At 37.2% G+C, this 24,194-nt stretch overlaps 1 protein-coding gene across 1 annotated transcript in view; it reads left to right on the plus strand.

Moving 5' to 3' along the window:
- Positions 1-24,194, plus strand: part of mfr (ferlin family C2 domain-containing myoferlin misfire) — a 141,327-nt gene that overhangs the window by 103,226 nt on the left and 13,907 nt on the right. Inside the window, exons 12-30 of the mRNA XM_072297777.1 lie at positions 2,283-2,466; positions 3,892-4,478; positions 5,676-5,873; positions 6,978-7,094; positions 8,551-8,703; positions 9,100-9,300; positions 11,054-11,170; positions 11,387-11,521; positions 12,655-12,816; positions 13,970-14,118; positions 15,283-15,451; positions 16,196-16,382; positions 16,941-17,044; positions 17,605-17,751; positions 19,043-19,234; positions 20,291-20,425; positions 21,076-21,347; positions 21,796-21,966; positions 23,788-23,963. Coding sequence (XP_072153878.1) covers positions 2,283-2,466; positions 3,892-4,478; positions 5,676-5,873; positions 6,978-7,094; positions 8,551-8,703; positions 9,100-9,300; positions 11,054-11,170; positions 11,387-11,521; positions 12,655-12,816; positions 13,970-14,118; positions 15,283-15,451; positions 16,196-16,382; positions 16,941-17,044; positions 17,605-17,751; positions 19,043-19,234; positions 20,291-20,425; positions 21,076-21,347; positions 21,796-21,966; positions 23,788-23,963 — 3,556 coding nt within the window. The remainder of the gene's footprint in view (positions 1-2,282; positions 2,467-3,891; positions 4,479-5,675; positions 5,874-6,977; positions 7,095-8,550; positions 8,704-9,099; positions 9,301-11,053; positions 11,171-11,386; positions 11,522-12,654; positions 12,817-13,969; positions 14,119-15,282; positions 15,452-16,195; positions 16,383-16,940; positions 17,045-17,604; positions 17,752-19,042; positions 19,235-20,290; positions 20,426-21,075; positions 21,348-21,795; positions 21,967-23,787; positions 23,964-24,194) is intronic.

Consider the following 24,194-nt stretch of genomic DNA (forward strand, 5'->3'; position numbering starts at 1 on the left):
CATGGATACGCAAATATTGCCTTAGCTCAACTGCCGCGATCGGAATGCGTGCTGGCATGAACCTCGAGACGCATTAAAACAGTGCGAACCATGGCTCCTACAGCAAAACAGCAATGCGCTTCATATCATCCCAAAAGCAGTCAAGGTCTCTTGTGATAAGTCCCGCCCATTGCCCGAGTCTTTTGTATGCTATTTTTACTCTCGCCCACGTGGATCCATTATAGCCTAGTTGACTAAACCGCCTCGTATTTTTGATTCGGTGCGGGCACCCGGCGATCGGGAGTTCGATACCCGACGATGGGAACTACTTTTTAATGGTTGTATTGAATGTTTTAGACTAATCATCAAAAAATAATTAATAGTAGATGATAAATGTACGAACATTTTCTCGTGAGTTAATATGTTAAACAAAAATACTGGAATATACCTTCTTCATATAATCAGCCACATGTTCCCCCAAATTAATGACGTTATTTTCTTTTTTCAATAAAGTTAATTTGCATTCAACGTTCGTAAGTTAAGCAAAAAGTACCTATTGATACAAATAGAAAGACATGAAAATAGTATGTCTAACATTTCAGTTGTTTTTTTTTTTTATTTATTTTTTGTTTTTTTTGTTTTTTCAATAAAACAAATTGACTGGGACTAGAATCATTGTGTCTCTGAAGACAAAAGCTAAGTTTTTTGATACAGAAATACTAATATATTCATCCTTTATATAATCAGGGAGATGTTGACCCAAATATTGATGTATATTTTCTCTGTTCGCCCAAATTAATGATGGTATTTTCTTTTTTCAATAAAACTAATTTACATTCCACGTTCTTAAAGCAATATTTTCTCCAAAACTCAGCAAAAAATAACAATTTATACCTACGCAAAAAGTAAATAAATAAATAATAATAAAGCAATGACATGAAAGTAGTATAGGTAGTACACATCTAACATTTCGGTTACATCTATTTGAATGAAAAAAATGGCAACTTAGGAAGCACATAGGTCACTTATCGACGGTGAAACTACCAAACCACGTATCTCGGTTTGCGACGTCGCAGACTTCCTGTCATACTTTATTTTTTAAATGAAAAGCTACTTAACGTCCAGTCTTGAAAATTTCCGTGATTTTTCCTCTTCGTGCGGAGAAAATTCTGTGAAAATTTCAAGGAATGATATTGATTTGGTCTACTTCAAAAAAATAAAATGTGAGCGGAGATTTTTAAACACCGCAAACGAGATACGTGGTTTGGTAGTTTCACCGTCGTTATGATGCGTATTCGGGCATATGCGTAGAGTAAAAATATCATACTTTACGCCGAAAAAACGAAACTGAAAGTTAAATGCGTTAACTTCCAAAAACCATACATAATCCAACGAAAATAAATAATTGGTAAATAACAGCTTTCTTGTATGCAAAGAAAAAAAATTAAAAATGTTAAAAAAGAGATGTCGACACAAAATTACATAGCCCCTTCAATTCTGAAGATACTACAAACGAACTGTACCTTAAAATTTTCATATCCCAGAAGCAAAAGTTCCCATGACGAATATTGCTATCGCTAGCGATTGCAAAAACCAACTTGTTTTCTATATTGATTCATAAGGAAATCTTTGTTGGTAAATATAAGCATATTTCTGCTTGAATCAAGTCGTTATTTCCTCTAATTAAGTTCAAAAATCATGCTAAACGTTTTATTGAATACAGATACTAGGACTCAGTAATTTATTGACTACCGCTCTCTTTTTGTTATCGCCACTCGATTTAATTTGCGAGCCAAGCTACGTGCTTTGAAAGATGCCATCAATCATGAGGTTAAAAAAAACTACATTCCCATATGGAACACCAAAACTTTTGGTCTAGGTGTTTTCGGTCATAGGAACGGCATTTTCATTCAAAGGACTAATTTTATGTTAGGCATACTCGCATTCTAGACCGAATACTTAGGTTGTCTAACGTAAATTCGGTTTCTTTGGCTGAAAATTTTGGTTACTTCGACAGAAAAGTCTTGAATTTTTCCCCTCATAGGATGGGCAAAATTCGTTCACATGATTAATGGACATGATTTCCTCAAAATAATAAGGAAAGATAAGTTAAATGTTGACAAATTGACGCACTGATGATTTTATTAACACATTTTCCTGAAGTAAACTTTGCAACAAAAAAAAGCCTGCAAATTATTTTCTAGCTTTGCAACATTAGTGTACAATTTTGTCGATCTTTTATGCCACATTTATTGTGAAAACTATGTGTATAAAAGATATAAATATTTTTTTTTTCATTTCAGGGTAAAACAAGCATTAAGAAAAATAGTTATGCTCCAGTTTGGAATGAAGAAATCATTTTTTCAGAGATGTTCCCTCCTCTGTGTCAACGGATAAAAATTCAACTCAGGGATGATTCTGTAAAGAGGGCCGTAATAGGAACTCATTTCGTGGATTTGAAAACCATCTCCAATGATGGTGATAAAGGTACGCTAATACTGAGACTGCAGACATACAACATATCTATCTGTCAGTCAATGAACTGAAAATAATGGAGTCAGGTGCTCACTTACCATTTAATTCAGAATCAAAAGATACACGCGAAAATGTTGATTCTTCATAATTATCTACAAAATCTCTCAGAGTATATCATGTTTTTTTCCTCCTCGCCTATAAATTGTTAATTTTAAAGGAAAATAATTGTGTAAATTATAATGCTGTACTCATGTTGAGTATTTTTAAAAGGAAATAAGATATTGCACGATTTTTAAAACGCTTAATAACGCGCTGTTTCCTTTATGCTAAATGCGATCTAATGGAGAATTTGCAGGTGTCTGAACGTGGTGAATTTCATGTTTAGGATGAAACCACTAAGAGAACTGAGCACGAGAATATCCTTGATTTCTAAATCGAACAATTATTGGAAGAGATAGGACAAAATAACTGAATCTGGTAAAACGCATGTGTTGAAATGAGAAGTGCCGCCAGATGACGTCACAAGGCGGTACATTTTCTCGCCTTTTAACTCTATTTTTACACAATTTGCCATTACAGGACAAAATTATGAGAAACACTGAAAATTCAGTTCATTTAGCACTCAAAGATGAATCAATATATATGTCACAGGCAAATGGTTAAATCAGGCATTTTTAAATGCCTAGGCAAATAGTCAAATATCCATACTGAGACTTAAATTAACATAATTTTGCTAATTGTAGACAAAATTATTCTCCAATCAGACGGGAAAAAATTATCTATAAAATTTTGCTCCAAACCATGGTAATGCGTCTTTTCTAGTCCTTAATTAAACATTTATCTCAAAATATGCGGCATTTTATAAAATGAATATTTTTTAAAATTTGGACAGTTGAAGAAATATGAGGAGGAGGATTTTTGAACAGAAATGCAATGATAGTCTGTGTCTTTATGGATGTTTACTCTCCAAGTATCAGAATTTGAGAGGACTGTGAAAACATAAAAAACCTCGTAAACTCTAAAATTTTGACTATCTGCCCAAGCATTTGATCAAATGCCTAGGCATTGACCATTTGCCTGCGACATATATTTTCCGTGCGAATTCTCACGGGAAAAAAAAATTGCTGATTCAGCAATTCAATTGCTAAAAACAGTGAGTGCAATGTTTCAACGCAGATTTTACAACAAAAAAATGCTACTTTAACCACATTTTAAACTAATTCAAACACGGGGGTGGTTAAAGTAGCATTTTTAATGCTACTTCAACCTCATTGTAAACTAATTTAACCACGGGGTGTTTAAAGTAGCATTTTTTTGTTGTAAAATCTGCGTTGAAACATTGCACTCACTGTTTTTAGCAATTAAATTGCTGAATCAGCAATTCTTTTTTTTTCCGTGCTCCAGTTAGTGGACGCTGCCTCTTGCGGACTTTTTCAGGTTTCCTACCGACGTTCGGCCCGAACTTCATCCACCTATACGGCTCGACGCGGGACTACAACATCCTGGACGAGCACGCGAACCTGAACCTGGGCCTGGGCGAGGGCGTCTCGTACCGCGGGCGCCTCCTCGTGGCCATCCGCACCGAGATCACGGACAACGTGGACGTGGCGCCGGCCGAGGTCGAGGTGGAGCCCACCTACCCCATCACCGAGGCCTCCTACTCCAAGAACGAGGAGTTCTTCCTCTTCACCACCGTCCTCGAGGCCACTATGATCGACAAGAAGCTCAGCGACAAACCCATGTTCTTCGAGCTCAGCGTCGGCAACGCCGGCAACATGCTCGACGGCTACAACGAGTCCAGTCATAATAACGTGGAGTGCGAGGGGGACGAGCAGTTGGAGCACGTGACGTCAGAGTCGTGGCAGAGCTCCACGTCGGCCTCCAAGCCGATGACCCATGATAGGATATACTATTACCTCCCGTATTGGGAGGATAAGCCGTGCCTCCATGTGAGGTCCGTGTGGCCGGATCACCGTAGGAGGATGTACAACTCTAACCTCATAGCTCAAATCATAGAGAAATTAGTGAGTAGTTTTCATAGAGAAGAAAGAGGAGGTGTTTGCATCTTGAGGATTGTTTACCTCGGGACGTAGGTCGGTACAGCATGGCCAGCAAAATCCGGAGTTCGAAGTATGAAAAACGGACCGTAACGTCCGATTTTTTGCTTGGATCAACTCATGATATAATTTCAAAAATTTATTTAGAATGACTTTTTTCGGTGAACACTTCATTTCCACGAAAATCGATGATGAAAGTCGTCCGTACCGACCTACGTCATCAAAATCCGGTCCCGAAATGAAAACACCTCCTTTTTTTCTCTATGAGTAGTTTTCATCATATCGCTTGTTCTGCGTCAATACCGCACTGAAAAATAAAACTCCAGCCGTGGAACCCGTACCTACGGGCTATATAGACATACCGTCCGGCGTTCCGGGCTTAGAGGCCGGAAGTTCGGGGCGTAGCACCCGGAGAAATCGGAAGCTACGGCTCCAGCACCCGGAACTTTCGGCCTCTAAGCCCGGAAGGACGGTATGTCTCGTATAACCGTAACTTGTTTTCTCAGTGCGTGTGCTTCACTTGGTATGAAAGGATGAGACCTCATGCAAAGTGCTATTCTCGTGCCAAGTCAATGATAATGAGGTATTTTGCCCTCATTTTTTAAATTAGGTAAAATTGGGTCCTCAGGAGCCGCAAGAGACTGATTTAATTTCGACAACGTCAATCGCGGTGTGTATCTTTCTTTGAAAGTTCAATTGACTTTTTCTATCAAACGGAACTATGTGCATTTTGACGTGAGCCCTGTTATGCATATATTCTTATGGGTCTCAGGGCTCATGTCTTAATGCACAAAGTTCCGTTTGACAGAAATACGTCCAATTATTGTGTAAAAATAAGTAACTTGAATAGTGAATACATTTCCGTCAGAAAGATTAAATGCATCTATGAGCATGCTTCTTACAAACGAAATTTTGCGTGTCTAGAGGTCATATATGAGGACTCGGAGAATAAGGCGCATAAGTGCAGTTTTTCCTATTTTAGGAAATACGTACTTAAAGTTTCAAAATTACAAGGAGTTTAATGGCGGAACAAGACCGAGTTTTATGGCAATAAGGCGTAGCCGAGCGCTGTGTATGTACTATATTGCTTATATTTTCATTTCTGCCACTTAAGTCTTTTTGAGAATGACTGATTCAATCGCTTCCTCTGTTCCAATTTCCCAGGAAGAAGGGCTGAGCGAGGTGCAGTCGTCAATTCTCGTCGAAGACTCAGACGCCGAGAAAAAACTGAAAGTTGTGTTAGAAGAGCTGAGTATGACGTGTGCCCGGTACACAACGATATCGAAAAGCTCCAGCTCCGGCTCGGGAACCGGCAAAACGAAACTGGATAAAGAGAGAACGAAAATGTGTCTCCGAGAGATAGTAAGTTTTTTTTCGATCATTGCGGATTTATTTCCATTTCGTTTTAAACTTAAAGGTACAAAAGTTGGAGGAAAGCTATCTAAAAAGTATCCGCTGGATAGCTCCCACTCAAAAATAATTGACATGGCTATCGGCAAAATGCAGAGAGCCTCTGCCGTGGTGGGTCGATTGTTGAATGGATATCGAATGACCTTGATCGATAAAAAGCATTGCTAAGATAGGGATTTATCGATCGGGGTCATTCGATATCGATTCAACCATCGATACCGAATGACTATGATCGATAAAAAGCATTGCTAAGATAGGGATTTATCGATCAGGGTCATTCGATATCGATTCAACCATCGATATCGAATGACTATGATCGATAAAAAGCATTGCTAAGATAGGGATTTATCGATCAGGGTCATTCGATAACGATTCAATAATCGACCCGGTGATGTCCAGATTATCCTAGTGTCAACTTTAATGCGTTCCTCGAAAGTTTGCACTCGAACTTGCGCATCTTCTTCCGGTGAGTTTCTACGGGCTCCTGGGAGTCGGAACAACCACAAATCGTACTTTAGAACTTGTTGCACCGACTATGTAAAGATTTCTAGATGATAAATGAGTCGTACAGTCAAATGCATCCAATTCGCAATAGTGCCGATCTCACGATTTTCGTTAAGCCCAATTCACACTATTAAACTTTTTATCCGATATAATTGAGCGAAAAGTTGGATAGAAAGTTGAACGCAAACAAATTTGATTCAATTACTCTTCGTTCAACTTTCCATCCAATCGGCGCATCAATTGGATGGAAAGTTGAACGAAAAGTTGAATGTGACGGCATATTTAAGTTTTCGTTCAACTTTGTTTATCAAATTGTCATTTTCTAGCGTCATCATAACACTATCGCACTTTTCATTACGACAAGTTGCATTCAAGAGTTGAATGAAAAGTTTGATAGTGTGGATTGGGCTTAGCAAAAGATGATGAGCTTTTTACAGATACATTCCTACAATTAGTATTTGGAATGGAGTAGGGAATAAAAATTACATTTCTTACCTTAAGTGACGATGATGAAATATACATGACGAGGATTTTGTTATCACTTTGTTTCAGGATCTTATCGGTGGCCAAGCCAGGACTTTAAAAGCTCTGGTAACAAAAAATTCTCTGAAGGAAAGGTTCAAGACTGCTCATAGTTACCTGACGAAATTGAAAAGTATCATGGAGGATGTAAGATTTGCACCTTAAACTTAGATTCTGATGATTGATAACTTAGATTTCTGTTCGCATGAAACTTTTTTCTTTGCAACGAAATAATTCACGCCAAAAATTAGATTGCACATGAATATATTTTATTATGATTAAATTTTTTTATCATTGAAAAAACCTTGTTTTAAAGGCTCACTTAATGAGTCCGCCATGGACTTTGATTGTTTGAAGTTTTTCATGTTATTTTATTTTGTATTTTTATTTTATATTTATGATATGTTTCATTCAGTCTGCCACATGAGATATTATTTCTTTTATGTTAATATATTGATGTTTTATTTTTTATGATTTTTTTAAACAACGTTTCTTTTAAAAATTAAGAAACTTTTAAAATTGTTAGAAATAAATTTGAGTGTAATCTTCCTAATTCCTCTTTTTCATTTTTTTATTAAAGTTTCATATGACTAATACCTTATGTTTTCCTTGCTTTGCTCAGTTTTTGTTTTTACTTAGTCCAGGATTACCTATACTTGGCAAGGATATTATTATAAATCAAGGTTGGATGAAGTTAAAACTATTGCGGAGGGGTAGTTGGACGTATTCATGCTAAAAGAAACTGGAGACGGGTGAGAAAGAGGGGAAGAAACAATGTAAAAAAAGGCGAGATTCCCCTCGGAAAAATGGATAAATGAGAATTTTTTTTAAATCAACAGGAACTCAGGGACAAAATATGACAAATCATGAGCCGTTGGCATGTGACGAGAGCGTTGTGGGCAAAGCTCATCAGTTAAAAAGCCCCTTCCCGATCCCGTCGATCTCCTCCCGTCTCCGATGACGTCACTGATGCTCTATAATGCCCATTCATTCATACGGACCTCAACTCTGCCGTGTTAAGGAAAAACGCCGTATGAACCTTGTAACGTTGCTATATTTCCTTCAATAAGTTTTTAATTTACTAGGAAAATAGTGAATATTTTTCCTCAAAATTTTCAGACAATATTGCTTCCAATCTGGTCTAAAATATCCGAAAATTTCAAGAAAATGTATGTACAACTTTCCTAAAAAATGAAGGTTTTATTCGGGGAAATTTGGCAACTCTCGAATGTTCATACGGCGTTCTTCCTTAGCACGACAGAACTAATTAGCATACTTCTTAAATCCTACCCGTCTATCCTTCCTTTTAGCAAAAATATGTCCATATCAAGGTTAGATGCTGCTAAAACTATAGAGGGCTAGTTTGAATTCATTTCATTTGTTTTCCCACGTAAGAAAGAAGGTTGCAAAATTGAAAAGTCGTCGACACTGCTAAAAACGCAAGCAATACGGTGGTTTACTCTTGCTACTTTCTTGATATCAACCGATGTCCAAGTTGTTTAACGTGAAGTAAACAAATCGAAACTCATTGTTATATAAAGACTCAATAATGAACGTTAACTGCCGCCACAAAAAAAATAAGATTATTTTCTTTTGCTTTTAGCCCCAACACTCATTACCCGATGTATTTATCTGGTTAATAAGCAACGGTAAAAGAACAGCATATCAGCGAATTCCAGCCAGGGATCTTATTTTCTCCGTAGTGAATGAGGAGAGCGGCAGGTGGTGCTCAAAAGTTCGATCTCTGTTTTTGAAGGTAAGTAAACCGCTGATAAAAAGAGGAAATCTATTTTCAATTCATCAACTTACCATGCATCTAATCCACGTTAAATCGACTCAATTTTGTATTGAAATTACTATTTCTGGCACATCCATAAAAGCACGTGTCTGCATAGAGGAATTTATGGCACATAAGCTTTTATTTTAAATAAGTTAGGAATCATAGCTCTCTGTTACAAAATGTGGTTCAAATCTCCAAATATCACTACCGATTTTTTTTACAGGTGTAGAATCCCTCCCAGACATATTGAATGTATGCCACGAGAAAAGTTTCAGTTACGACTCTTTTATAAGCTACTCGTATCTTGCACTCTTTACAGATTAAATTTAAATTGGTAGCTCCTTTCAAATTTCATTTCTTTCTCATTTTTAGCTGCCTGGTAAAAAAGGCATAGGTCCGAGTGGATGGACCATCCAAGCGAAATTGCAGATTTACATGTGGATGGGTCTGTTAAAGCACAAAATGTACTTTGTAAACGGCCTGCCGAAAGGTTACGAAGTTTCTCATGAGATAAGCAATGCTGAAAGACCGCGTGCTTTACCTCCCTCTGTCATTCATTACACCATGAAGTATGTAAGTATATTATACCAAGTTACGTGAATCGGCGTCTCCTAAAACACACATAATTCAGTTTATCAGCTCCTTTTTCAAAATGTATACTGCCTCGCTAAAGAAAAACGTTGTAAAAGCCATCTGATGTTGCCAAATTCCCGTCAATAAATTCCGAATTTTCTGGGAGGCTTTTGAATATTTTTCTTCCCATTCTTTCATTTTCGATTGAATCTAAATTACATGAAAATTTTTGGCAAAAATAAACATTCTAACAGAAAAAATTCGACTGAAACATTTTGTCGATACGGCGTTTTTTCTTAGAGCGGCAGTAAAATACCTATACGCTCTTTCCGTTGAAGTGTTAATTATTCAATAAATATCACTCGTTGTTGCTTTGACACGAGTAAAATAATGTTTAAAAATGAACGTTTAAAAAGTGTGCGCATCTGACGTATGGAATCCAAAGTCTTCCTGTACGCGATTTTTGTCCCTTAACTTTACACAACCGAACAACACAGAGCTCTCCTTCAATTCAGTAACTATGCAATGTGAACATCTCAGAAATTGAGACAACAGTATGGGAGGACGATCAGATGTGCGAAACAAGTAAATATACCACAGTTAAATAGATGAGGCGGCCATCATACGAGGGTCATCCAAAAAGTAAGGTTCCCTACCTTGTATCTTCCGAACGAAACGAGATAAATCAAATCGGTAAAAACGTACATATTAGGCATACTCTAAGCTTTAAAACGAGCTCAAGTTTTTGAAAATCGGTTGAGGACTTCGCGAGAAAACTCAATTTTACTGAGACGACCTCCCGTCGTCGCGTGCCCACCTCCGAGGTCAGGATGCGCGGAGAGTCCCTTACTTCAGACTCGGCTTATCGCCTCTAAACATCAAATCGAAAAGGAATTTAAAAGATTTTATCAAGTAAGCCTTGCTTTATTTTTTGAGATAGTCTCCGCATTTTTTTTGACATTTCTGGTATCATTACAGCAGCTCTTTCATGCCTTCTGCGTAAAAGGTCTCGTCTTGGCTCCAAAACCAGTCATTGCCAGCGATCTGCACCTCTAAATCGGTTGGAAATCGCTTTCCACAGTGGGAGTTTTTCATCTCAGGAATAGACGAAAGTCACCTGAGGCTAAATTAAGAGAGTACGGAGGATTGGGGAAAAATTTTACCACGGTAAGCGACTGATTTGGAAGTGCAGATCGCTGGCATACCTGGCAATGACTGGTTTTGGAGCCAAGACGAGACCTTTTACGCGGAAGGCATGAAAGAGCTGCTGTAATGATACCGGAAATGTCAAAAAAGATGCGGAGACTATCTCAAAAAGTAAGATAAGGCCTACTTGATAAAATCTTTTAAATTCCTTTTCGATTTGATGTTTAGAGGCGATAAGTCGAGTCTGAAGTAAGGGACTCTCCGCGCATCCTGACCTCGGAGGTGGGCACGCGACGACGGGAGGTCGTCTCAGTAAAATTGAGTTTTCTCGCGAAGTCCTCAACCGATTTTCAAAAACTTGAGCTCGTTTTAAAGCTTAGAGTATGCCTAATATGTACGTTTTTACCGATTTGATTTATCTCGTTTCGTTCGGAAGATACAAGGTAGGGAACCTTACTTTTTGGATGACCCTCGTATTTGCGGCGTTTACAAAATGTCCATGGTATAATAATGAATTGCTTTATTTATGTGAGTGAATCTTTAATATTCATAAGCCGTGTACATTATCACCTTGCGTAGAAAGTTAATTTGTTATTTTACATTTCAGTCATTTCAGATGCGAGCTTATATTTATCAAGCAAGATCTTTGATTGGGTCTGATGCCTCTGGACTATCCGATCCTTTCGCTAGAGTTATCATATCAGAGTACTGTAGAACTACTCAGGTTAGTATTTTCATCCCTCAATGCAGTATATTTTAGAAAAATGGTGGTGACATATCTTGATAAAGAACACGCAGATGCAGAGAAATTATTGTTTTTTTATTATTTTTTTTCTACGAGAGTTACCTCTTCCCTGTGTGTTTTCCTTCTACAGTTCTCATGGTTGTACTGGGTTTCTATTGGCCCATAACTAATTTCTATGTTCACTGTTTTTTCTAGGTAATTGATGAGACTTTGAGCCCAACTTGGGATGAATTGCTTGTGTTCGACGAGATACTGATTTACGGCGTCAGGGAGGAAATTAAAAATGATCCACCAATCGTCATTATCGAAATCTTTGATCAAGACAAAGTGGTAATACATTATTTAATGTTTATGTTGTGCTTATCAAAATAATAATTTGAAAATCTGATAGCTAAACACTCCCAGCCAATAGTTACGATACTAAATAGGTGTATGAAATCAACTAAGGGGCTCGTTCCTAAAGTGCGTAACGCTTTAAGGGGAGGGGCCGGAGGGGGTCTAGGAGGGCTTAACGCTATTTTGATATGAACTGATAATGGATATGGGCCTACGTCACAAAAGCGTCACAAGGAGGAGGGGGCCAAAAATGTCGAAAAAGTGCGTTACGTAATTTAAAAACGGCCCTAACATGTGTTTCGAAGAGTTGACATCTCCAATTTATTGTGAACGCAGAAAGCTGATATTTGACTAATTCTCATTACTTCCCAGACAAATACAGGCGGCACTTTGCATACCTATCTATTTACAATTGTGCACTCATCCTATATTTAAATAAATAAGTAAAATTGATTATGTAGTTTTAAAAAAAATGGAATAACAAATTCCGCCATGATAACTTTTTCCATAGGCGGGATTGTTCAATTCACAGGAATTTGACAAAAAACGTAGCTGATGCACAAGATTGTGGCTTGAATTCGTGAAACATGATATTTTTCATGAAGTGTCAAATGGAATTTCTGTCAAACGGAACTAAGCGCCAATTTGAGTTCCTTTTGAGGAATTTAGAATGCCGGATAGCGCGTTCTGTCAAACGGAACTAAGCGCCATTGAAAAGCATTGCGAGTATAGGACGAAATGAGCCTGACGCGCGGTTCCGCCGCCAATCAAAGCCCCCTTCTTCCTCCCCCTATGGCGCTTAGTTCCGTTTACAGAAATACGTCCAAATACTTATGTGTAAAAGCAGTAAGTGATATTTTTGTGCGTTTAGAAAAAACGCGTTTAATGTTACAAAAACTACATTGGAACTCATAACATGAATGAGTTGTAGGCACATCAAAAACTGAGACAATGAAGGAAACGAACACGAAAAAATAAACAAAATCCACAAAGTTTTCTCCAAGAAGACTTGGAATGTTTGTATATAGCTCAGTCACAATATCTAGTAATATCTTCTTTTCTACTTAAAATGTCACTCACCTCTTTTATTTGCAATTCCCCTCAAATACTTGAATGACATTTCACAGGGCAAGTCAGAATTTATCGGAAGAGCAATCGCAAAACCGCACGTGAAACTGTTGGAAGAGCCGTATTCCAAGCCTAACTTTCCTCCGTCATTAGAGTGGTACGAAATTCACCGAGGCCTTGAACAAGCGGGAGAGCTCCTTGCAACTTTTGAACTCCTGGAGGTAAGTAATGGTTCGCGGAGTCAAAACCTTTTAATTAAACTTTAATCTTTTAATCACAATCGTTCATCAGGATTTTATGATCCACTTAGCTTACTATGACTTCCAATCAATTGCAGTCATCATTTGCGGTTCTTAAAAAAAAAATCCAAATTTTGAAACTTTTAGTACCTATCCGTTGGAATTATTTGAACTCCCACAGGATCCCAGAAGTTAGACCATTACCCAGAGTTTTTCCGGAAACTTCGACTGATTAGCTGTTTTCAGTTTCAGTTTTACTGAAATTTCGAACTTTAGGCAGAGTCCACCCGACAAATATTTGATAAATAAGAACCTTCCTGGAATTCATGATCTTCTTCAACTCCTAAAAGTTGTATTTAACTCTTTAACGAGAGCAATGTTTCAAACTATGTACAGTGTAGCTTTAGCGCCATTCTCTAGAATGGACCACTGGACAAGGATACGAATTTCAGCATTCTGATACATGTTTTGTAACCAAAATTTAACGTAGATTACGATGCGTACAACAAAAATTCAAAAAAAAATCACTCCTTACGAAGAAATTTAATGATTCCTGATGCGTGATTCAAACCACCCGCTCATGGAAACTCAATGGGCTGCATGATTCACATCGCGCTCTAAACGTTGTCATGACAGTCTCTGTGTTACACAAATCTGGCAACCTCAATCTTGACGCTTTGGCTCAGCTGTAGCAAATTGCTAATAGTTTGAACAACACAACATCGCTGGATTGAGAAGCTTGGTGAAACCGTTGTAGTGCGCGATTTGACTCACGTATAGCTATGAGTTTCTCGTGAGCGGGCACTCGGGCAGTTCAAATTCCTCGTAACCAATGTGAAATAAAAACGTTAATATCTTCGTTAGGAGTTGGTTTCAGTGAATTTCGTTGTGCTAATTGTGTTTTACGTGAAATTCTGGCTAAGATACATGTATCAAATTGCTTAAATTCGTACTTTGTCCAATGGTCCATTTCGAAATATTTACAATCTTCATACAATATACACAAACTTCTTATATCGTGTCTGATGTCCGTGCATGTCATTAACCGATAAGCGTCTCACTTTGGACAAAAAAAAAGAATAATAATAAAAATGTGTACAGAATCGTGAAGCTTACTAAAATTATCATTTTCTAGCTTCCTAACCGAACTGCCACCGCAAATCTACCCGAGTTACCTGAGCCTAAAATCACGAGTGTCATCCCAATTCAGAGCCCAACAGAGGCTCATCACGGGCCTGTCCTGCCTGTTCCAAAAGGCATAAGACCTACCTTAGCAAAGTACAGGTAAGTCTTAATCCATAAAAGATCCGTCAATTTAACTAAATGCGTGGCCTCTCAGTGACGAAGCGTGAATGGTCGATTATCTTTATTTCCCCATTTGAAGCTATGGGAAAGAATCGATTATTTAGGTGTTCGTTGCGAACAGCCCTTCTGTCGACCCTTTTCTATAGGTTCAAACGGAAGATTAATCGATATATCGCAGAGCATGCAACGACACTGTTGCCTCTTAATGTTATGATGAACATTCCTGACGATAACGTTCCAAGGTTGCAAAATTGATTGAATTAATCCATTACATACAAGGGTATAATTGTGCAATTTCTGTCCAAAATTCTGCTGATTTCAGCAGCCACTCAGAAGAAAGATTAGTGAAATCATCAGAGAGAAAAACATACAAATTTTGGACTGAGAATGCAACTTGTGAGTGAAAATTTTGCAACGTGGAAATTTAGTCACGTTCTTTCATCCTGGAAACCACATTATTTGGACCGTATTTCTTTGTAATGATGAACCGCTATATCTGGCTCATTTTAGAAACAACATATATCGACGGTGTAAGTCGGCAATCACATAACTCGGTTTGCGACGTCACAGATTCCCTGTCATACTTTATTTTTTAAACCGAAAACTACTCAACGACAATTCTTTAAAATTGCCGTGATTTTTCTTCTCTGTGCGAAGATAATTCTGCAAAAACTTCAAGGAATGATGTCAATTTGTTCTCCTTTAAAAAAATAACAAAGAGGCGGAGATTTTCAGACACCGCAAACGAGTTATGTGATTGCCGACTTACACCGTCAATATGTCGCTGGTTTCCCTATGCAGAAAGGTGCTCGTAAGGAAAAGCCGGAAATACTGCTTCCTTATTTCAATCTATCGATGGGGAGATCGACGTGTAGCGGGGAGGCGCAGTCACGCCCCTTCTTCTCTGGCATCATGCCAGAGCCCCCGAGAAACCGGGTATACTAATTGACTTATGAGGATTCAATAAACTACATGACTCACGACAGAAATTAATTAAAAGATTGTCCAAATCTTGTTTTTGGTGTGTGCTTTGTGGTGAGAATATTTTCGGAGATATACTTCCGATTCCGAGTCCTCGACAAGTTTTTGAGCATGATAAGCCCGAATCGTAAAATCATTCCAAGTCGAATTCTTCTTTCATAGGATCGAAGCCTTATTTTGGGGCTTACGGGATCTGAAGAGAATTCATTTGATGAGTGTGGATCGACCAAGGGTTGACATCGAGTGTGCTGGTCATATTCTCAACTCCTCGGTCATTCAAAACGCTAAAAAGAACCCAAACTTTAGCAATCCTGTCAAATTTTTAGATCTAGTAAGTATTCTGCTTCTATACAATTCTTTTGGTTACTTATCAAGGTTGAGTATGGAATGAGTTAAATTAGTTCTTTACTGACAGTTGTAAAAGTATGTAATAATTTTTTTTTTTTTTTTTTTTTTTTTTTTTTTTTTTTTTTTTTTTACAATTTTCGGAAATACTCCCAAATCCAATTCCTCAACAATCTTCTGAGCATGATAAGCCCTTATTTTAAAATCATTCCAAGTGGAATGAGATTTATTCATAAAGGCATTACGAAATATGTGACAATTGTGACACCCTAACGATATGTATCCGAATATAAATGAAAGGTCTCTCGTGTGTATCTCGTGTTTTAGCATTTAAGACATAGCAACATTAAATAAGAGCTTATGGGTGTGTAATTTTCAGACTTACTGATACCTTACGGTGAATTAAATTAATGTTGTGTGTAGCAATATTCTCATTTTTAAATATTTCATCCTGCGAGGGATTCATTTTTTTATATCAAAAAGCAAGCATATTTAACCGACCACTATAATATTTGTTTGTATATTTCTTTTCAAGAAGTACATCAATTTTGGTATTCTTCAAAATATGACCGGTGGCTTTATCACGAAATTGAAATATTAGTTAAGAGCGAAAATTTTGATTAGTTCTTTTTACGGCTAACTCAATTGCTGAATCCGTTTCTTCATTCCGGCGCTTTCAAGATCCCCTTCTTTCTCTAATCACTCGTATCACTTACGCCTTTTATTTTAGGAGCTTCCAGAGCAAGAATTGTACAGACCTCCACTGACAATAAGAGCTATAGATTGCCGTAGCTTCGGTCGTTTTACACTGGTTGGAACGCATATGATCAACTCAATTCACAAGTATATGTATCAGCCAGTGACAAGGAAAGAAAGGGAACTAGAGGAAAGAAAGCGCTCAACCGTGCTAGCCCAAAGTACGCTCAATTACTATTAACTTAGTTCAATTAATGAATATTTTTCTTTCATTATGTGATCCTCATCTTTGCTAAATGCAGATTTTATCACTCTTAATTCATATAATGTCTATGTCTTCAAGATATCTCCCTAAAAAATGAACGCATTTGCGTTTAAACTTATTTATGATTGGGCGGGTAATACTATGTTATTATGAAGTAATTACTATCCGGAGAAAACTAAATCAAGCCGTGAATTCCAACACGATATGTTGATAAGGCGCGACTTAGACTCGTGTACATCAACCTGATTAGTTCTCATTTCCAGACATTTTAATATAGGTATGCAGCACATGAAGAGAATTCACGATCCAACGCTGCGAGGTCAACCATGCACCGGCAGTCCGGCACCCTCGACGAGACTGTGTATTGTGAACGTGGAAAGCCATTCAAACGAGTTTAAATTTTTTGATTAGCCAAGCAAAAAATTATCAGCTTCTTAAAGAGCAGAGCCTGCTGAGTAATTAATGCCAAAAAAGACATCTTATCTCATCATTGTATTTTTTCTCTCTCTTACAGATGGCGATGTCAATAATGTAAATACTTTTGTAACTAGCAATAACGAATACACCAATTATAATAGAAGTATTTTCTCTAATGATCGAATTATTTATTTTGATATGGTGAGTGTCAATTTCAGCTTCAAGTACATATATTAAAACATTCTTTTGCATGCAAAAAAGAGAAAGTGCATCAAGGAACTCATAAAACTGCTCAGTGCGTAAAGTAAGATTATAAGTATACAGTAAAGGAAACCAAGATTATTTTAAAAAACCCAATCGCTCGTCAATTTAAAAGAATAATTCGAGTAAGAATAATTTTGAGCTTGACCAATCGGACACTTTTTCCATTCAGAAACTAAAGAGAAGCGAAAATATTTCGATTGTAAAAATTGGAGTGAAAAATTATGGTTTTCTTTTAAGCCTCGCACATTAAATACCTGTCCCTCAATTTCATCCGAATTGCTACCGATGGACCTCTTTGCTAAACTTGACCCAATCATGATCACTATCTGTCAAAATTAGGGCTGTTTGTGTCACCATTGGTCCATTCCTATCAGGCGATCTCTCTAGCAAACTTCCTTAATTCTTAAAAATATTCTCCCGTTAGTGACTTTACCATACTTTATTTGATTACATATACATTCAATTTCTTATTCTTAAGTGATATACCTTTTCCTCAGGATTTACCTTATTTTTCTAAAAAAGCAATGAAAACTGAGTTTAATCGAAAGCGGAAAGCAAGCATGGTTGAAGATTATGTAGATGACGATGATGAGAGCAGAGACTGGTGGACTAAATATTTTGCATCTGTAGAAGCTACGATCGAGGTAAGAATTATTTTTCTAGAGAATTTGAACTAGGAGCTACCGCGAAACCGTCATATGGAGTTTAATTAGAGAATTTGCAGGTGTCTGAAATTTGATGAATTTCGTGTTTAAGTAAGTGGAAACTCCTGAGTGAACTGAACTCGAAGATACCCTTGGTTCATGAATCGAACACTTATTAGAGAATATATGACAACATGATCTAATCTGCTAAAATACGTGTGTTTAAATGGAAAATTCCTCCAGATAACGTCACTAGGCGGTGCATCTTCTCACTTTTAAATCTATTTTTATACCATTTCCCATATCAGAAAAAAAATTATAAAGTATACTGTGAAATCAGCTCTTTAAGCACTTTCAGATGAAGCAATAAAAAATTTGCATGCAAATTCTTAACCGCATATCATACTCGCAATCAAAAGCGTTTCGGAGAGGAGAAAAATGCGAAATTTTATAAAATTTGAAAATAAAAACTATCCGGAAGGATTTTATTAGGACTGATGTATTTTAGTCAAAATAAATATGTTCAGTCTTCTACACATTTTGCCACGGAACCAACTTTTATAGACTTCAAAATTGTTTAACATTCACATCCGTGATAACTTGGTGTACATTTTCGGGGATAAAATTTGCACCGTTTGACAACGCTTCTATGGTGCATTACAGCTCATTCGGAGTCTGAGGATTTCATGGTAAACGCGATTGCAAATACAACGTGGAAAGTACGATAAAACTCTATGGAACTAACAATTATTGCAGCTGTAGAATGTATGTACATTGCGTCGAAGAAAGACAGAGCGCCTGCAATTTTTGTGTATGCAACACACACATCCCGAAGACACGAATAGTTGTATCCAGACCTAGTCATTGAAATAGCCTAGCGCCTTCAATTTTCTCTGCTTGTGATAACATTACGTGTTTATGCGCGTAAACAAAACCGTTTTAGGGAAGAGAAATATGAGGTTTTTTTTTTTTTTTTTTTTTTTTTTTTTTTAAATTAATAAAAGATCTGGAGGGATTTCACTTGTACCGATGCATTTTAGTCTCACACAATGTTCCATTTCTTTCGCATTTTTACACAGAACCAACTTTTAGACTTCAAAATTACCGATCAAATACCGAAAATTTTTTTTATTTTATTTGCATTTTTTTTATTATCGATCTGCATTTGAAAATTAACTGTTCATCCACAAAAATTAACCGTCATATTTTCCATGACCGTTTCCGACTGAATCCTTGTGCACTCTTATTTCTACCAGCATCTCTGAAATTCTGATATATTTTCCCATTTCAGGAAGGTAAAGAGGCAAGAAAAGAAAATGTATTGCAGACCAACGGTGGACTTTACGCTGATCACCCCGATACTGCTCAGCCAAAAAATGCAAAGCATAATAAATTAGGCCCCAGCACAGCTGCCAAATTAGTCGCTAAATTGAGCCCGAAAACAATCCAACGGAAGCAAGCGAAAAAAATCGCAAAAATAAAGGTAAGTACTCGAACGTCTTCTGCCGTGCTAAAGAACAAGGCCGCATAAGCCATCAGGCGTTACCAAATTATCTCCGAAAAACGACGAATTTTCAGAAAAATTTGCGAATATTACTTTTCCGATTTCTCGGAATTTTCCTCGAAATTTTATTTAAAAAGTCTGAAAATTTCGAGGAATAATATTCATAATTTTCTGGGAGAAAATTTGGCGATATACGAATGCTCATACGGCGATTTTCCTTGGCACGGCAGTGTTAGTCATGCGAGTTAGTATTTAGCGTGGAACCACTCTAATCTTGAAGTAAAGTTATGCCGCGATAAAGAAAGGTTCGAATTGTAATTACTCTCATAGGGGGAGTTTTTCACAATGGAAAGACCGTGTCTGCCAATTTGAATGAAAACCAAAAGCCGGGTTTTGACAACCTCTATCACCACAGGGGAAAACATGTTTTCAAATAGTGTTGTCCATATTTGCCTTTTATATTGCAAAAATGCAACCCTAATACACGGCACACCGACTGATTATCGCCAAAGTCAACGGAGAAACGGCGTATAAACTTCCCGTGGATCACATCGCATTTGCACTGTTTTTCGAGTGGACCGGGAAATTTCGTTGTTTTCCGCACGAAGGAACGTAACTCGATTCCAAAGTTGCAAAATTGGCTCAAACTATTCCATTTTTTACAAGAGCATGCGTTTGAAATTTCTCTCCAAAATTTTTCTGATTTTGGCATGGAATCAGAGGAAAAATCAGTGAAATGCTCAGTTAAAAATGCCCCAAATTATCCTTGTAAAAACGCAATTTTCGAGAGATAATTTGGCAACATTGAATTGTAGTTACGTTTTTTCGCAAAGTGAACGCGGCGATTTAATTCATCAACTTGAATTTTGGTCCTAATAACATGCTCGGAATACAATCAATATATATTCAATAAATGTTCATTATTTGCATGACGTCTCCATTTTCAAGAGCCTATAAGTTATTTGTAGCAGTTACGTTTTTTCTCGTCCTCATTTTCCTTTCCTCCCTTTTCAATGTTTGTTTTTAAAATTTCAGATCTACTCCAATGAGTTAGAAGCTCAAAGTGAGTTCAATGGATTCAGAGAATGGCTGCTGCCATTCGACTTATATCGAGGGAAGAAAACTGGAGATGACTCGGAAGATGAAAATCGGATTGTTGGAACTTTCAAGGTAACTCCCTATGATGTCACGCTATAAGGAACGTTGTATGAACATTTAAAAGTTGCCAAATTTCCTCCAATAAAATGTTAATTTTTGAGGACTGTTATGATTATTTTCCCTTTATATTTACAGGAACTTTGGGTGAAATTGTGAACAAAATTATCCGAAAAATTGGAAGAAAAATATTCATAATCTTATCACGAAATGAAAAAAACACTAAGAAGTGGCCCGAACTGTATGTAACAAGGTGGAGAAATGGTGCTGGGTCCACACCGTTTTGTGGGGAAAACAAAGCCAAGAAGTGCCAAAAATTATAACGGTCCGACTTTAACAGAGTTGCTCTGGATGTTACATGGAGATAAATTTTATTAACGTGGGATGTGATAATTGGCAAACCATGAGTCTTAAACGTTGCGCCTTAAAAAAAAGACCGTTCAACGAAATCTATGAAATCCATGATATATTCAAAATTCTTATCATAAAAGCAGTTGGATTTTGATAGGTCGATTTTCAACAAAAAGAAAACAAAACACACATTTATCCTGTAGGTAAGTAACGAAATATGCATAAGTGGTAAAATGAGAGCATTTATCTAATTTTTAATTGCTCGCTCTGTTTGGATGATTTGAGCTGAAATCGGAATCCGTCGTTAATTCCAGGGTTCCATCAAAGTCTACAAGTGGCCACTACCGAAAGACATCGAGGATCACACGATAATGGGATTCGATCCTCAATACGGGTTTTTCCAGGGATTGCCGTCCAACGACCCGATTCACGTTCTGGTCCGCGTCTACATCATCAAAGCAAACGATCTGCATCCGATGGATTTGAACGGGAAAGCGGACCCCTACATAGTCTTGCAATTGGGATCCAAAAAAATCAACGATAAAGACAATTACATATCAAAGCAGCTCAATCCTGTCTTCGGAAAGTAAGTTCATCGATCACTGTAAGAATTTCGTGCTTTTTAAAAAAAAGCCTGAGGGGACGTCCATAAATTACGTCACCCACCCAGGAGGAGGGTCTGGAGGTGAATGACATATGTGTATTCTGTATGTGCATTCTGCCGTATGTGTATTCCAACGTTGCCTCGTTTCTCCCGATTAAAATTTTTTTCCGAGGAAAGTTGGGAGTGCTTTAAACTCACGGTCATTATTCAATCTTTTCACTTCATTTATCATCAGAGGATAAGACATCGATGACTTGTCAACAAACTAACCTGAACTAGCTTTAACAGAAAAATGCGTTTATTTTCCAACTGTTTCCTGTTTTGCCGAACTTCCACCTTAAATTAACTTCATTTTGAATTCGTGCATTCCTGTAGCAGATGTTAAGGTTTCTGGTGGTCAATTTTAAAAGGCTTGACTTTCTTTTTTAAGGTGTTTCGAAATTGAAGCAACTTTCCCTCAAGACTCAATGCTGACAATTCAAGTTTTGGACTGGGATCTGGTTGGTTCGGATGATCTGATTGGCGAAACACGAATTGATTTGGAGAATCGATTTTACAGTCGTCATAGAGCCACGTGTGGTCTTTCAAGGAAGTATGAAGAGTTAGTATCTGCACATCAGAATCTATCGCACCCTTTTCCTTCGTGTCTGTCAGTGGCGATTTTGCTAGTGGTAAAAAAATCGACTCTTTGTGAGGCAGCTAGCCTCCCTAAAATCGATATTTTTAATGGATTTAAATAGAGGGAAATCAATTTTGCCATATTTCCAGAATCGCCCCTGGTGTCGGTGTGTATCGTCATATTTCCCCTTTCTTCTATGCTACACATTTTTGTTGGAACTTTCACTCTTCTGTGGGTGCTAATAAAGCAAATTTTCGTCATGAAATATGACAAGTAACGCCAACCTGTGCCCATGCTATGACAAAACGAGATTCTACTACGGTAAGGTAGTACAATTTTTAATTTTTCCCGGTGGTGGCAGATTGTATTATATTTCCTATCCCATTTTTCCTGTAATTTTATGAGGTCTCTCTCATAACAATTCGAAAGAGGGATTGTTTTACTCGTTGATAAAAAATTAGCGAATGTCATTAATGTATATGAGCTTTACATATGCTTCATACGTAAGAGATGTAGCATCATAGCTGTATTTTATCAATGAATAACTTGCACCATAATTTGATTGCGAAAATTGCTTTCTATAATTATATTTCTTATACTTAGAATCGAGGTGTATACAGACTACGGGAAGAAACTCTGACCATTCGATGTAGTTTCTCGATCAAACTAACAATCATGTCTTCATTTACCTACCACTGGTTGGACTGAATTTTGCGATTAAGAACTGAAATGTTTGGTTTAGTTCATGAAACAACGTACGTACCATTAGTTTCCCTATGCACACAAGTTGTTTTTACGGACGAGCCAGAAATTGTACTTGGCTCCTGATTGCAAAATTTAGTTCAATTTATCTGCTTGCTCGTGTAAAACATGATACATTATTTTGACAGCTTCATGTGTCTCAGAATATTCTTCAAATGTCTCATTTGTAAATCTTACATGCCATCATTTTTCAAAAACTTAATCGCTTCGGTTGTCTTTAAATACTTTTTGACAATAGAAAACATGGGAAATATTTGTAATTGTCAAAAATGTTGTAGTTTACACTAAAATTCTTGAATAAAGTGTAACTCCTAACTTTCCATGATTATTCCTGTTTTCCGTCCTGTAAACACCTTGAGACTTCAATGTTTTTTTTTTCTTTTTCCGCCTGATTCCTGCACTAACTCTGGCTCTCTTAAATGTCATTACTTGCGCTAAAATGAACAGACATGGTTGCTTTTTGCAACAACATAATAAAAAATTAAATAAAGGAACTAAAACTTGAATAAAGGGATTCTATGCAGGGAGCTCGATTTTTGGACAATTTTAGTGTCGATATTCGGCCACGAACGTCAGTCTACGTCACAGATAATGTGTTCATATGTGTGTGGATGTTTAAAGATACATCTGGGACAATAAATCCGTACCTGTATTTTTAATAATGATACCGAGACACATTTGTATGCTGGATTATGTAACTTGGGAGGTTCACAGGGGTGCAAAAACGATCATTTGGCCGAACGTCTTACGCGACTCGGAATCTCTCGGTATTAACGATAAAGTGGACGTATTTCTGTCAAACGGAACTATGTGCATTGAGACATGAGCCTTGAGACCCATAAGAATACACACGCAACAGGGCTCACATAATAATGCATGTAGTTCCGTTTGATAGAAATACGTCCAAATGACTCCAGGGACGAAACATGAAAATTAGGAGGATCACGGTCCACTCTGTGTTTGTACTTTTTTTTTTTTTTTTTTTTTTTTTTTTTTTTTTTTTTTTTTGTAAAGATTATTATTATTTTTTTTTCATTCTAGCTTTGGCTACAATCAATGGAGGGATCCGATGAAACCGACTCAGATCCTTGGAAAGTTGTGCAAAGATGCGAAAATGGAGGTGCCGATATACAGCAATGGAAAAGTCAAAGTTGGAAAGCACACGTTTTGCTTGCAGCCAAGCAGCGAAACTTCATCAGATTGGTTCTTTGTCAAAGGTATGCTCTTAAAGCTACTATTGTATGGAGCAAAAAATTACTCTAACCATCTTTCTAAAAACAAATCATATTTTTATAGTGTGATCTCGCACAAAAGACACTATTATCAATGTACTCGAACATAATAATTAGTAAGTCCAACCCAGTTTTTTGTGTTTTACGTTTGATAGAGATTAATCATGCTGTCAGATGGATTGTCCGATATTATTTGTGTGGAAATTGACTAGTCAT

This window comes from Bemisia tabaci, chromosome 3, assembly GCF_918797505.1.
Source record: "Bemisia tabaci chromosome 3, PGI_BMITA_v3".
NCBI classification, from domain to species: Eukaryota; Metazoa; Arthropoda; class Insecta; order Hemiptera; family Aleyrodidae; genus Bemisia; species Bemisia tabaci.